The 15536-nt window shown below is 34.8% G+C and overlaps 1 protein-coding gene across 2 annotated transcripts in view; it reads left to right on the top strand.

The window, feature by feature from the left end:
- The window catches only part of ATAD2B (ATPase family AAA domain containing 2B), a 155159-nt gene that overhangs the window by 80649 nt on the left and 58974 nt on the right, over positions 1-15536 (top strand). For both annotated transcript variants that reach the window (XM_047744659.1, XM_047744658.1), the window contains exons 16-18: positions 698-1009; positions 5222-5357; positions 13529-13715. In XM_047744659.1, coding sequence (XP_047600615.1) covers positions 698-1009; positions 5222-5357; positions 13529-13715 — 635 coding nt within the window. The remainder of the gene's footprint in view (positions 1-697; positions 1010-5221; positions 5358-13528; positions 13716-15536) is intronic.

Genomic DNA, 15536 nt, shown 5'->3' with positions numbered 1-15536 from the left:
TGCTGTGGTTTGCGCCCAGAGTTAGTAGGAGAATAGTTCTGTTCTTGACCTTTCTGCATATGTTCTACATTGTACTATTTCCATATGTGTTTGGTAATTAGTAATATTAGAAAAGTTTATAGGTGGGCACCTGGGTGGCTCAGTGGGTTAAGCCTCTGCCTTCGGCTCAGGTCATGATCTCAGGGTCCTGGGATCAAGTCCCACATCTGGCTCTCTGCTTGGCAGGGAGCCTGCTTCCTCCTCTCTCTCTGTGCCTGCCTCTGCCTACTTGTGATCTCTCTCTGTCAAGTAAATAAATTAATTAATTAAAAAAAAAAAGAAAAGTTTATAGGTAAGTATAATGTTAGAAGCACTAAACTAATTATTGGGAATAGTGATGAAGGATTGAGATGAAACTTACTCTTTAAAAACCTTTCCTGAAGAAAGTTTTACATTATAATCAGTGATTTTGGCACAGAATACATGGTTTGTTTTGGTATCACTAGTTCATGTGTTGTTAATTAAAATATTCGAAACATTTTTAGTCTGAGTAAATTTTACTAGGTGACTTAAATGGTCAGTTTTTGCTGATAAAATTACACATAATTATTGATTTAATGTTAATAACTATTTAGGTAAAGATGTATATATTTGCAAACTATAGTTGGTACTGGGAGAATGAACTTACCTTTGTTATTCTTTTCTTTTTGTGCATTAGGCTATTGTGGAGCTGATATCAAGGCCCTGTGCACTGAAGCTGCCCTGATTGCCCTGCGGAGGCGTTACCCCCAGATCTATGCTAGCAGTCATAAACTGCAGCTAGATGTTTCCTCAATAGTGCTCAATGCCCAAGATTTTTACCATGCAATGCAGAATATTGTGCCTGCTTCTCAGCGTGGTGTCATGTCTTCGGGACATGCACTATCCCCCATCATAAAACCACTGCTGGAAAGAAGCTTCAACAACATCCTAGCAGTCTTGCAAAAAGTGTTTCCTCATGCTGAAATTAGCCAGAGTGACAAGAAGGAAGGTACCAAAAAGTAATTTTTCATATTGTTAAAATGAAACAAGTACAGGCATAAATAAATTCCGAGTTTCCTTATAAGGTTATTTTTGTGTTATTCTTTTATATTTGCCATGAATATAGAAAATGTATCTATTTCACTCACTAGGTTATAGTCTAGGCCTGGTGTATTGCCTAGGTGTGGTAGTTGCCTAATGAATGTTTGTCAAAAGGAAGAATGAATGTTAGTTCTGTTTGTTACCTCTTGGGACATTCTCAGTAATGTAGAAATGTTACTATCTTTAGAAAAGGTGACTATAATATGATGGCTTACATTTATTTTATTATAAAACCCTTAAATAAATTATCACTTACTAATCCTCATAATAGTCCAGTGGGGCAGGTACTTTTATAATGAAAAGAAGGAGACTGGAAGACTTAGGAAGTATTCCCTTATTTGAGGTCATTCAGTAAGTTTTAGGACTTATTCAGACGTGGGCATCTGATTATAGCCTTTGCTCGTTGCTCATAATGTCCCTCTGTTGCTTATAATGTCCCTCTGGTTTCAACTCATGAAATCTATTTTGTTGGTACTGTCAGGGCACTCTGCAGTGTGCTATATTAGTAAAGTGTAAATCATAGTAAGGGAGTAAATTAGAACCTGGTTGTATAAGGTGATATAAGGTCTTGAATTCTAACTTAAAGATTGGACCTGAGATAAAAATAGAATACTGCCTTTAAAAAGTCATCCATTGCGGGGCGCCTGGGTGGCTCAGTGGGTTAAAGCCTCTGCCTTCGGCTCAGGTCATGGTCCCAGGGTCTTGGGATCGAGCCCCATATCGGGCTCTCTGCTCAGCGGGGAGCCTGCTTCCTCCTCTCTCTCTGCCTGCCACTCTGCCTACTTGTGATCTCTGTCTGTCAAAAAAATAAAATCTTTATTTAAAAAAAAAAAAAAAAGTCATCCATTGCAAGTGCTTGGGTGGCTCTGTTAAAGCGACTGCCTTCAGCTCATGTCATGGTCCTGGAGTCCCAGGATGAGTCCTGTGTGGGGCTCCCGGAGTCTGCTTCTTGCCCTCACCCTCTTCCCACTCATACTCTCTGTCTCTTATTCTCTCTCTCTCTCAAATAAATAAATAAAATCTTAAGAAAAAAGAAGTCAGCCATTTACAGGGAAACTTTAGGTTTATATACTAGGGTCTGTGAACTTTGAAGAGAAAGTAATGAGTTTTAATTATCTTAATTTTTCCAGTTCCTAATACCTTATTTGGCATGTAGTCTGCACCAGAAAATTGTTCAGTTAATTATACTAACATTAAAAATATTATATGTAGTAAAAATCATCTATAGGGGCGCCTAGGTGGCTCAGTGGGTTGAGCCGCTGCCTTCGGCTCAGGTCAGGATCTCAGAGTCCTGGGATCGAGCTCCGCATCGGGCTCTCTGCTCAGCAGGGAGCCTGCTTCCTCCTCTCTCTCTGCCTGCCTCTCTGCCTACTTGTGATCTCTCTGTCAAATAAATAAATAAAATCTTTTAAAAAAATCATCTATAGTCAATGCATTTTGCTGTCTTTATAAATACTTTTTTGGAAACTGTATTTTTCAGGGATAGATTCTCATGAAATATCACATGAATTACTTGATCTCCTAAGTTTGTTAAGTAGGGTGGGGAATAAATATTTTATTATGAATGTGCCAGGTACTCTGCCATGAATCATACATTTCTTATCTCTGATTTTCATAACTGAGGATATGTATCTTTTCCCCAAAATTTATTTTTAAAGATTTTATTTATTTATTTATTTATTTGACAGATCACAAGTAGGCAGAGAGGCAGGCAGAGAGAAAGAGGAAGCAGGCTCCCTGCTGAACAGAGAGCCCGATGTGGGGCTCCATCCTAGGATCCCGGGATCATGACCTGAGCCGAAGGCAGAGGCTTTAACCCACTGAGCCACCCAGGGACCCCTCTTTTCCCCAAATTTTTAAAAAAACTGTCACGTTTAGAAAATAATAAAAATCGTATCTTCCCATTTGAGAGATTATGATAGTTCATCTTTTTATTTATGATATTTTAAAATTTAAATTCAGTTAATTAACATATAGTGTATTATTATTTTCAGAGGCAGAGTTCAGTGATTCACCAATCTTGTATAATACCCAGTGCTCATTACATCATGTGCCCTCCTTACTGCCTATCACCCAGTTACCCCATCCCCCGTCATCCCCCTCCAGCCACCCTCAGTTTGTTTCTTATGATTAAGAGTCTCATATTCTTTGTCTCCCTCTCTGATTTTTGTCTTGTTTTATTTTTCCCTCCCTTTGCCTATGATCCTCTGTTTTGTTTATTAAATTCCACATATGAGTGAGATCATATAATTATCTTTCTCTGATTGACTTACTTCACTTAGCATAATACCGTCTAGTTCTGTCCATGTCATTGCAAATGGCAGGATATAATTTGATTTGATGGCTGAGTAGTATTCCATTGTATATATACACCACATCTTCTTTATCTCTGTATATAGACATATGATATAGTTCCTTTATTTTCATTTGAGACTTTTTTATGGCATTATTATCTGTTTTCTTATAAATTTTTTAAGTAAGTATAGAGTATGCTTTAGTTCCATTTTTTTTTTCATGTGCCAGTAGAGAAGAGAAAACAAATTATGATTATTTGATTATTAATAATTATTTTTTAGTTATTTAGATATATTATTCTGGTTTGTTTTGGTCTTACCATCCTTCGTGGACTGGTATATGAAATTATCACTCAAAAGGTATTCAGTTGGGGACACATGGGTGGCTCACTTGGTTAAGCGTCTGCTTTCAGCTCAGGTCATGATACCAGGGTCCTGGGATAGATTCCTGCATTGGGCTCCTTGCTCAGCAGGGAGCCTGCTTCTCCCTCTGCCTGCCACTCTTCCTGCTTGTGCTCTCTCTCTCTGACAAATAAATAAATAAAATCTTAAAAAATATTTAGCTTATAAAATCCATTGAAATGTCTATCTGCCAGCACAGTTCAGTACCTCTTTGTAGAAATTATTCCTCTTTTTTTTTCTTTATTTTTATTTTATTTTTTTTTGGGAGAAGATTTCTATCAGTGTTAATTCTCTCATTTCTCCTACACATGTAGCATTACTTTTTATTGAGTGAATTGACACTTTTGTTCGGTATGTGTGGAGCACAGTTATTAGTACTTGAGGTTGTAGCCCAGGTACGTTTTTAAGTATTGCACCCTCAATAGAGATAATGGTTCCAGTTTGTCCACTGAACTGTAACAGATGGCAGGCTCAGATAGAGACTAATGTTACTTGAATGAGTGCATTTTTTTAAAATTTTTTTTATTTTTTAAAGATTTTATTTATTTATTTGACAGAGAGAAATCACAAGTAGGCAGAGAGGCAGGCAGAGAGAGAGAGGAGGAAGCAGGCTCCCTGCTGAGCAGAAAGCCCGATGTGGGGCTCGAACCCAGGACCTGGGATCATGACCTGAGCCGAAGGCAGTGGCCTAACCCACTGAGCCACCCAGGCGCCCCTGAATGAGTGCATTTTTAAGATTGGTTTTGTTTCCACAGAATTCCTGACTCTCTTACCTAGACATATAGATGTGTGTGTATGTGTATGCCATGTTAGAAAATAAGTCAGCTTGTTCCTTGTTGTTTTTGTAAAGAGTTGGCCATAACTCTAGCACCCTAGCAGCTAAGCAACTACTTGGTCAAGCTGACTTAGAAATTTTTTTTTTTTTTAAAGATTTTATTTATTTATTTGACAGACAGAGATCACAGGTAGGCAGAGAGAGAGGAAGGGAAGCAGACTCCCTGCTGAGCAGAGAGCCCGATGGGGATTCGATCCCAGAACCCTAGGATCACAACCTGAGCCGAAGGCAATGGCTTTAACCCACTCAGCCACCCAGGCGCCCCAACTTAGAAATTTTTAATAAATATGTGAGTGTTTTAGGAGAGTGTCATTTCTTTTCCAGACTTCTTATGGTTAGTCAATGAAGTCTACTGAATCGCATCTCTTAACACTAGGCAGTCTGTAAAGGTAAAAGAATTCCATTAATTCCATTTACAAATTATTTAAAAAACCTGCAGTTTGTCAGTTTGCTTGGTTGATCTGTATTATTTGATAGGTAACATATTAATATCACTGATTTTTAAACCAACTTTCCTTAGCTTTGGTGGGGCACTAATATTAAAGGACTTCATAAGCCTCATAATTGTTGTGATTTTTTTTTTGAACAGATATAGAAACTCTGATTTTAGATGATAGTGAAGATGAGAACGCTTTATCAATTTTTGAGACCAGTTGTCACTCAGGATCACCAAAGAAACAGTCATCAGCTGCTGCTGTACATAAACCCTACCTTCATTTTACAATGTAAGTATCATACCAATTTTTTAAAAATTTAGAGTGATTTTTACTGTTTTATATTTAGAATTATGGTGTATTTTTACTTAAGGTTGTAACTTTGAGGACTTTTTTTCTGCTGTTTGGACACAATTCTGGGAAAGTTTTACTGTGTATGCTTCTTTGTGTGGTAATAAATGGGTTTATTGGTAAACTAAAGATTATTTTTTGTAAGCTGTGATTTTTTTAAAAGGAGATTTATTTATTTAATTTGAAATATTTTATTTATTTGAGAGAGAGCACACGTGGTAGGGATTGAAGGGCACAGGGAGAGGGAGAAGTAGACTCACCCTGGGAACTGGATTCCAGCACGGTGAGGGCAGATGCTTGACTGACTGAGCCACCCAGGTGCCCCTCTTCTTTTTTTTTTAAACCAAGGTAGAAGGAAGGGGTTGTTGTTTAGAAAGTCAGCTTATGGTCCCCAATTTTAATGCCTTTTATTTTGAACTAAAATGGTCAAAATGAAATGTTTATCATGATCTGGAATATTTTAAATTGTAACAAGTGTCAGATGATAATTTAGGGATTCTAAGAGTACTAAAAGGATTCTGAATTAGAAGTTTCTTAGTAAACAGATTAACAGATAACTTTTTGATTCTCCAAAACCTCATTAGTTTACTTCTTCCTGATGTTACGGTTTTTCTGTTTACATTCACCTTTATTCGTATTAAAGCAGCTTTTGTCAGGCACTTTATTGGGGAAACAACTTTAGTGCTAATGTAATTTTAACTTAAGAGACCAGATAGTTTTCAACTACTAGCAGCTTCATCACTTGCATTTACATAGTTAGCATGATAGTTATAGGACCATAATGCTTTGTCAGGTAGGTCTAATAGCACTTTTATTAGAAAAGGCTGGATTGATTGTATGTACTTTTAAATTCTTTTTCGAGATATTTTGAACAAACTTAAGTCTTCAGCTTCAAGTTTCTCCCATGTAGATTTTGGTGAAATGTTAATTTGATTATTTGTACTGATAAGTCGTATTTTTTATTTTTTAAAATGAGATTAAGTTACTTTCATTTATTCTTTTTTTCTTTTGTTCTTTAACAGTAAGGTTCTTCTATTAGAAACTTTTCTTCTATTCCAGATCTTTTCTTTTATGTCCTCAGGGACATTTTCTTAGATTTTTTTCGGTAATTTCACAAATCTATTTTATTGATGGCTTAGGGAAAACCAAATAATTTTTTTCTGATTCTCACCTGACTATCCTATGTGCATGTGTGTGATTTGTTTAGTTATTTGGATTTGAAATATATAACAGGGGCTAAGAAACTCTCATCAAAGGACTTGTTCAAATTTTATGAGTTAACTCTGTTGTCAGTAAAGTGATAAAGAAATATCTTTGATTTAGAAAACTAAATGTGCAGTTTTGAGGCCGATTTTTTATTAAGAACGTTCTCTGTCATTTAATGTGTATCACGGTATGGTTTTCTTTGGATTAAACTTTTTGAAGGAATTGGTTTAATTTTAGCTTCTTTTATGTAAAATTTCTAGTTCATGATGTGATTTTTATTTAATAGGGAGACAGCTATATCCTAGAAGTAAGCTTTTTTTGTTTTAGATGTTTTTATAAGTTCCATTCATTTCTTTTCTTTTCTTTTTTTTTTTAAAGATTTTATTTATTTGACAGAGAGAGACACAGAGTGAGAGAGAACAAAAGCAGCGGGAATGGGAGAGGGAGAAGCAGGTTTCCTCCTGAGCAGGGAGCCTGATGCAGGCTTGATCCCAGGACCCTGGGATCATGACCTGAGCCAAAGGCAGACGCTTAACGACTGAGCTACCCAGGCACCCCCATTCATTTATTTCTTTATTTACTGACCATTCTCCCAATTTTTGTGTGTTTATGCCTGGCACTGTATTAGATACTAAAAACATAAGCATGAGTAAAGTAGTTCTCACTCTGGAGAAGTTCTTTTTATTGAGGGTGACAGACATTGTTATATGGCTGAAGTGCTTGTCAAGAAGGATTTGCTGCCCTTCTGAATATGAAGGAATAAGAGTTAGCATCTGATGCTCAATATAAACTAGACATGAGGCAAGTATATAAAGCTTGAAGCTTTATATAGGACTCTCATCAATCATAATACAGTGTTTGTGGTATCATCATTTTATAGACAAGGAAACCGAAACGCAATGAAAAATAAGTAAATTGCCCATGATTAAGGTGCTGGAAGGTAGCAGAGTTAGGCTCTCTACTGTTTGTTTCCTAGGATCCAATTTTTTTTTTTTTAATTATCTATGTGATTTCCAAGCTTAATAGGTAGATCGGGAATTGTATTGTTTTTTTTTTGGGGGGGGGTAGGTTGGACAGTAGGATTTTCATGCTTTCCAAAAAGCATACACTTTAGAATAGAGGCCTTTAATAAAGGCTGTATGTGGATTTTTGTTGTTGTTGTTGGTTTGGTTTGGCTTTGTGTTTGAACAAGTGTTAGTACGTGCATATCAATACAATAAAAGTGCTAGCTAGATAGGTAGAAAGCATGACTTTAATACTGGTCTCTAGTAACACTAGCTTGGGCGTTGTTGGTGGGTTTCTAATAGGGAATAGTTTCCTAAAACAGTGTTGAAACCTTTATTTAGATTTAAAGTGAAATAGAAGTCAAGGTATTTAAAGTCTACCAATCTGATAGAAAACCCTTATGATGGAAAATAAGTTTTCTTTCTTACTGTTTATTACCATAAGGGGATTAGAAACAGAGCTTTCTGAGGTTTTCTAAATGAAAATAGCTTTGTTTTTTCTGATTAGAAAGATGATATACTCTGTAGAAAATTCAAGTAATAAAGAAGAGCATAAAGAAGAAAGTAAAAATTAAAGCCCAAGCACCTGAAGGTAATTTTTGTTAAAGTTTTGGTGACCACACTTCCATATACTCTCTATGCGTATAGACAGACCCACATATTATTTTATGTAAATTAAAATCCTCCTGTAAGGCTAATGTAACTTGCTTTTTTATCTACTATATTGGGAATGTTATTTTATGCCAGTATATGTTTAATGTCATTCTTTTAAAATAGCTACATAGTATTTTATTTTTTGGATGTTCCATAATTTTTATAACCTTATTAATAAAGATTGAAATTTCCAATTTTCTTCTTCTATGATAGATATGTGGATCTGGATAGGCATCTTTCTCAGTATACATTTTTAACATCATTATCTGATTCATAGCTTAGGGTAAATTTTAAAAAAAACAGTGATTGCTATGTCAAAGGGTATATACATTTAAAACTTGATACAGGTTGTTAAATTGACTTCTAGAACAGTTGTACCAATTTACATTTTCAGCACTGATATATGAGAGTGTTATTTTTCCTATACCCGTGTCAATTCTGAACACTGCCTTTTTAAATCTTTGCCAACCAGATAGATGAAAATAATATCTTCTTGCTTGTTTGAATCATTCATTTGTTCTTTCATATTTACTCATTCAGATATTTTGTCAAAGTGCCCATCATGTGCCATATGTTGTCCTAGGTACTTGAATATGTCCATGAACAAAATGGACAAAGACCCCTGACCTCATTCATCTTATGTTTTAGATGGAGATAGACAATAAAACAATGAGTGTAATAAATAGATAAAGTATTAGAAGATACACACTATGAAAAAAATGTAGAGAATGCTTAAGAGGTAAGGGAGTCCTTGGGAGTGGGACGAGTTGCAGAATATCCTTGGATAGGTATTTTAGCATGTATGTGACATAATTGCCAAATTTAATTTTGGAAAATTTTGCTTTTTTCCATTGCCACTAGTCATGAGAAAACCAATTTTCCCAACATCTGCTTGCTAATGGTATTAAAATTAATTCTTAACTTATCAATCTAACAGATAACAGGTGTTTTCATTAATTTCATAATTTTTTCATCTCTATTAATAACTACCAAGTCTCTCCTCTGATCTGTAACTACCAAATCTTCCTTCCTCCCTTTCTTCCAAGATTTATTTATTTATTTGAGTGGGGGGAGGAGCAGAGTGAGAGTCCTAAGACTGCGCTGAACATGGAGCCCGGCACAGGGCTCAGTCCCATGTCCCCAAGATCATGACCCAAGCAGAAATCAAGAGTCAGAAGCCCAACCAGCTGTGCCACCCAGGTGCCCCACCAAATCTTTCTTAAGCCAACATTGGTCTTGAGCTTTAGACTGTCTCTAGCTGCCTGTTGCCCTTAGTGTGCCACACATCTTTCAGAATGTATTGCACTGTGTCTCCCCTTCTCCTCCTGTGAGTCTGGTGAGCTACCATCCGTGCAGGTGTTAGGACTAGAATTGAACATCATCCTCAACTCCTTCCTCTCTTTCCACCGTATCTAGTCCGTTCCTTCTCATTTCCTCTGACACTGTTCTTATCTAGATTATCATTAACGTCTCATGCCTGGTTTATTACTGCAGACTCCTAACCGGTCATCTTTCCTCCCATTTTGTCTTCTTTTAAACCTCTTCCTCTACTGACATAGTGATCTAGAGTTATCTTCTGAAAACATGTGTATGATCATATCACTTCCCCTACTTAAGCTAATATGTTTCTTCATTAACTTCAGTGCACATTCCAAACTTTTAAAAAAAATTTTTCAATTTTTAAATTAACATATAATGTATTATTAGCCCTAGGGGTACAGGTCTGTGAATCGCCAGGTTTACACTTCACAGCCCTCACCATAGTACATACCTTCCCCAATGTCCATAATCCAACCTCCCTCTCCCTACCCCCTCCTCCTGGCAACCCTCAGTTGTTTTGTTTAGAGTTTCTTATGGTTTCTCTCCCTCCCGATCCCATCTTGTTTCATTTATTCCTTTCTTACTCCCCAAGCCCCCCATGTTGCCTCTTAGCTTCCTCATATCAGGGAGATCATATGATAATTGTCTTTCTCTGATTGGTGCATTCCAGACTTTTAACATGGTTTACAAAACCCTTCTTAGCTCTTCATCGTCTGATTCTCCTTCCCTCCTCTCCTACCTAACCCTAGAATCTTTACCCATACATTGCCCTAAAATCTTAAAAGAAGCTAGATGTATGAACTATTACAACAAAGGGCCAGGGGCCGCCTTTGATTCTTTGTATATCCTGTTTTTATTTCTTCAATAAAATTTGTCCTTTCTACCTCTAGCCTGTTGAGTTCGTGCTTTGGTAACACTTTCTAGGAAACCCTTTTGTCTCTAATTGAGGTCTCTCATAGCATTCTGTACTTAAACAGTGCTGCTTGTTAACCACACTGGATTTTATTAGTTGTATATTTCCTTTTCCCACTCAATACTATTCAAGTATGAGCTCTATGATAGCTGGTGTTGTTAGGTATCCAGGGCTGAGGACTTACCGTAGGAAGCATTCTCCAGTTATTAAATGAAGGAACATTTTGTTACGTTCCTATTCTCTTTTTGAAATTTTTAAATTAACATATAATGTATTATTACTATTTTCTTTTTGAATTATCTGTTTATGTCCTTTGCCCAGGAAGCTGTTTTCTGTTAAGACACTATAAGCATAAGTTCTTTATACATTAAGAACTGTACTTTTTAGTGGCAGATTCTTTGTCTGATTTAGTTGTTTGCCATTTGGCTTAGATTGTAATTTTTGAGTTACAAAAGTTTGTAGATTTTTTTATGAGTTAAAAGTATGTGAATCTCTTGTTTTTTCTTTTTTCTTTGTTTCTTAGAATTAATTTTCTGTGAAATGAGGATCTGAATCTTTTTAAAAACAATATAATTCATCTCCATTCCATTTATTTTTTATGCTTATGATCTTATACGGAATTCTTTGAACTATAGTGACTTGGTTTCTGGAGTGCCTGTTATATTCTGATCTGTGTTTGTTTTGTTTGGTGTAGTCTACATTATATCCTATTATTCCATTCTGTAATATATTTCAATATAAAGTAGAGTACCTCAGCTTAGCAATTATATGGACCGGAATGAAAATTTGAAGTCTTTCACCACCCATTTGTACAGTCTCATACCTAACTTCTTCGAGTTTTGGTTCCTCATCTGTTTAATAAGAGGAAGCTATGTATTTCATAGAATTGCTGAGAAAATTAAAGCTGTATGAAGTACTTATTACTAAAACAGGTTTAAATGTTCTGAAATTGGAGCTAGCACACTTAACCAAAATTTTCGTGATGTTCTTACTTGATTATTCTTTCATATGATGTTGTGATTAAGTTTTAAATCTTTCTGTCTTCCTCAGTTTTTATTTTTTTTAGATTTTGATGTGACTATTTTAATTTTTTTCTCATTTTTAAATTCCAGTTAGTTAGTGTTTAGTGTAATATTGGTTTCAGGAGTAGAACTTAGTGATCATCACTTACATATAATACCCAGTGCTCAATACAACTGGTACCCTCCCTCCTTAATACCCATCGCTCATCTAGCCCATTCCCCACCCACTTTGCTCCATCAATCTTCAATTTGTTCTCTATAGTTAAGTCTCTTATGGTTAGCTTCCCTTTGCCTTTTTCCCCTTTCCAGTTTGCTCATCTGTTTTGTTTCTTAAATTCCACTTATAAATGAAACCATATGGTATTTGTCTTTCTGTGACTGACTTCGCTTAGTATAATACACTCTAGCTCCATCCATGTCCTTGTAAATGGCAATGTTTCATTATTTTTGATGGCTGAGTAGTATTCCATTGTGTATAGATACCACGTCTTCTTTATCCATTCATTAGTCGATTGGCATTTGGGCTCTTTCCATAGTTTGGCTACTGTTGATAAGGCTGTTCTAAACATAAGGGGTGCATATGTCCCTTCGAATCTGTATTTTTGTATTCTGTGGGTAAATACCCAATAGTGGAATTGATAGATCTCAGGATAGTTCTGTCTTTTTTTTTTTTTTTTTAAAGAACCTCCATACAGTTCTCCAGAGTGGTTGCACCAGTTGTATTCCCACCAACAGTGTAAGAGGGTTCCCCTTTCTCCACATCCTTGCCAACATCTGTTGTTTTCTGTGTTGTTAATTTCAGCCATTCTGACAGGTGTGAGGTGGTATCTCATTGTGGTTTTGATTTGTATTTCTCTGATAATGAGTGATTTTGAGCATCTTTTCATGTGTCTGTTGGCCTTGATATGAATATTTTAAATGTATGAAATAAAATACTATAAACTATAGTTAACGCTAAATGGGTTAGGAAGAATTGACATCTTTATATTCAGGCTCATTATGTATATGTACTTTTACACTTTTGCTAAGAATATTTAATATTGTTTGTTTTATTTTATTTTACTTTTGCATTTGTGAATAGGACCTCCTTTCCTTCCTTAAATTGGTTATTGATGGTATTAGGATCTGTTTTGATTTTTCTATTTTTGTCTTCTGAATTGTTACTTCTGGTAGGTTCTGACAGTTATTAGTTGATTCTTTTAGTTGCATTATTTTAGTGCATAATCATATCCTTTATAAGTAACAGTGTTGTCCTTATCTATTTCTATTAGTTCCATTTTTTATTTGCTTTATTCTTATTGCATTACTTAAAATTTCCTGCATTATCTATAGTGATAGTAGATGAACTTATTTCATTTATCATCTTAATGGTGCTGTAGAATCTTGAGACCACAAGTTGAATTTAGTTTAATATATTTCTCTAAATTTGCTTTCTCTGTTGTAGATCTTTAGATATTATGTATTCAGGTACGGGCATTTAGTTTTTATTGGCTGAAAAACCAAATTTTCCTGCCACGGAGAAAGTCCCACATTTTTTTTCTATCTTAAAAATTGTGGTAAAATATACATAAAATTTAGCATTTTATCTATTTAAAAAAAAAGTCTTATATCTTGGATGATATTCAGATATACCAACTTCTTTGTTGAAGTGGAATTCTTACATTGACCTTAGATAATTAATAGTGTCACTAATGCTTAGTGTCTGAAGCATTTTCCATGTTAATGCATATGATAGGATGAATACCCAGGTATTTTTACATAGTTTTAGAATGAATTTTTATACTTTTACATCTTGGTTATTACAAAGGTCAGAGAGAGAAAAATTTTAGAAGTAGAATTAATGAAAAATGATTCACTGTACTTAAATAAGGATAAGAAAGTTCTGTTAATTTGGAGTTACATTTTTAGTGTAAATGTTTTGCCTGATATTTCATACTGATCGTCAAAAGTGTATGGTTTGGGAATAATTATCATGTCTTACATGTATTGCAGGTCACCATATCATCAGCCAACCTCTTACAGGCCAAGATTATTGCTGTCTGGAGAACGGGGCTCAGGTCAAACTTCTCACCTTGCTCCAGCACTTTTGCACACTCTAGAAAAGTTCTCTGTGCACAGACTAGATCTCCCAGCACTTTATTCAGTTAGTGCCAAAACACCTGAAGAATCATGTGCACAGGTAGGTTTGTACCAAATCAGAGTACTTCTAGCTTTCTTATTGTTGTATCTCTGTAGTGTTTATAGATAAAGATTTTTCGAAGAACAGTAATGTGAATATTAACTTTCTGTTGGTTATTCATTAACATTCAAATATTAAGGCCAAGCATCCTTTTGATACATATCATGTTTAAATGTGAGCTCATAGTTTTCGCCATGATATTTAATTCTTTTCTGAAATTTTAATACCCTTTTTCTTATATTGAGGCTCTGTTAAACACTGTAGAAAGTAAGTTTCTTTTGCCCTTTTCTTATCCTCTTTTCAACACTGTGGTTTCAGGGCCTTTCTAGACTTCTGTCTGTACTTGGAGCCTTACTGAAGGGAAAATGATAACCAATTTGAGATGTCAGGTTTTAAAATTAATGTAGAAAAATGATAGCAATTTAAACATTATATATATTTGTGTTAGTAGTCAAGTGTGTTTGTATATTTCATTTTCAACTGCTTTATGTTTGCTGGTTTGTGAAGTGCAAAGTTCTAGTGGGGCTATTTGTATTTCTTGAAGTTTTACTATATAACTATGAATTTAAGTGTGTCATGTTGGAACTAGAGGCTAGGGGAATAAGTTTTTTGAGCCAAGGGACCATGTCTTCACTATTTCTGTGTCTCTGACACAGTGCCTAGTTCATAGTAAGTGCTCATTAAATGTTTAATGTTTCTTACAAACAAATGAGAGGAATGTCACTTTCTACTCTGATATTTAGCCTACTTTTGATATTAGGTCACTAGAGTAGTAACATTTAAGAGCATTGCACGTAACTTTTTTGGCTTTTTTTTCAGATACATTTTATAAACACTTAATACCTACATATATACTACTTAATTGAAAACCATTCTGTACCTTGTAGCAAGAAATATTTTTTAAAAATAGTCAACAGCGTTGGTTTCATTTCTCTTTCACTTAATAGCTGCCTGGGTATCAACATCTTAGTAGTACTTCACTACTTAGAAAACGCTTTTTTTCCCAAAACCCATGGCTTAAAGAAAAACCTATATACTAGTAATTTGTTCCAAGTTTTACACATTTAACTCATCCTACCTGTATGTATTTGTTCATATTTTTCCTTTTTAGTGACACAAAACTATTGTAGTTTGTATGCAAGTAAGAATTAATTACTCAGTACCATTAAAAATAAATCCAGGGGAGAGAGAATCTAAACAGACATTAACTGTGGAAGAAGAAATTGAGTATCAAAAAAGCACTAAATCCAGATAGTTTCATGGTTGAATTCTTTTAATCTTAAAGGATAAGATCATTTTAATGCTGAACTAAAATACAGAGAAAACCCTAAGACTGATCTCACTTAGGCAATGGTCACAAATGGATTCTAGTAGCACATCAAAAGAGTAACATACCATTGTTAAAGCATGCAAAATTGATTCATTTAGACATTGAGAGATATAAATATTGGAACAAACACATTGAAGTTATAAATATTTGCCTGTGATATGGTTGTATATTTAGAAAACTTATAGGAGCTACTGAAAAATTACTGGGGACATTAAGAGAATTCTGTAAGATAGACACGTTCAGAGTTAATGTAAAATAGTTTTCAAGTTAGAAATATAATAGAAGAAATAGTCCCATTTAAAATAGCTATGAAATTTACTTAGAAATTAAATGATTAATTCTCAGGGTCTAAAAGAAGAAAACTAAAAATTCACTGAACAGGACAGTTGAATAAGTAAAAAACATACTTTGTTTTTTAATTACTGTACTTAAAGGATGTACTCAATTTAAATTGCAAATTGATTAAAATATCAGCTACTTTGCTTATTGTT

This window comes from Lutra lutra, chromosome 9, assembly GCF_902655055.1.
Source record: "Lutra lutra chromosome 9, mLutLut1.2, whole genome shotgun sequence".
NCBI classification, from domain to species: domain Eukaryota; kingdom Metazoa; phylum Chordata; class Mammalia; order Carnivora; family Mustelidae; genus Lutra; species Lutra lutra.
The sequence above is the reverse complement of the archived record's forward strand: the minus strand, read 5'-3'. Positions and strand labels throughout refer to the sequence as shown.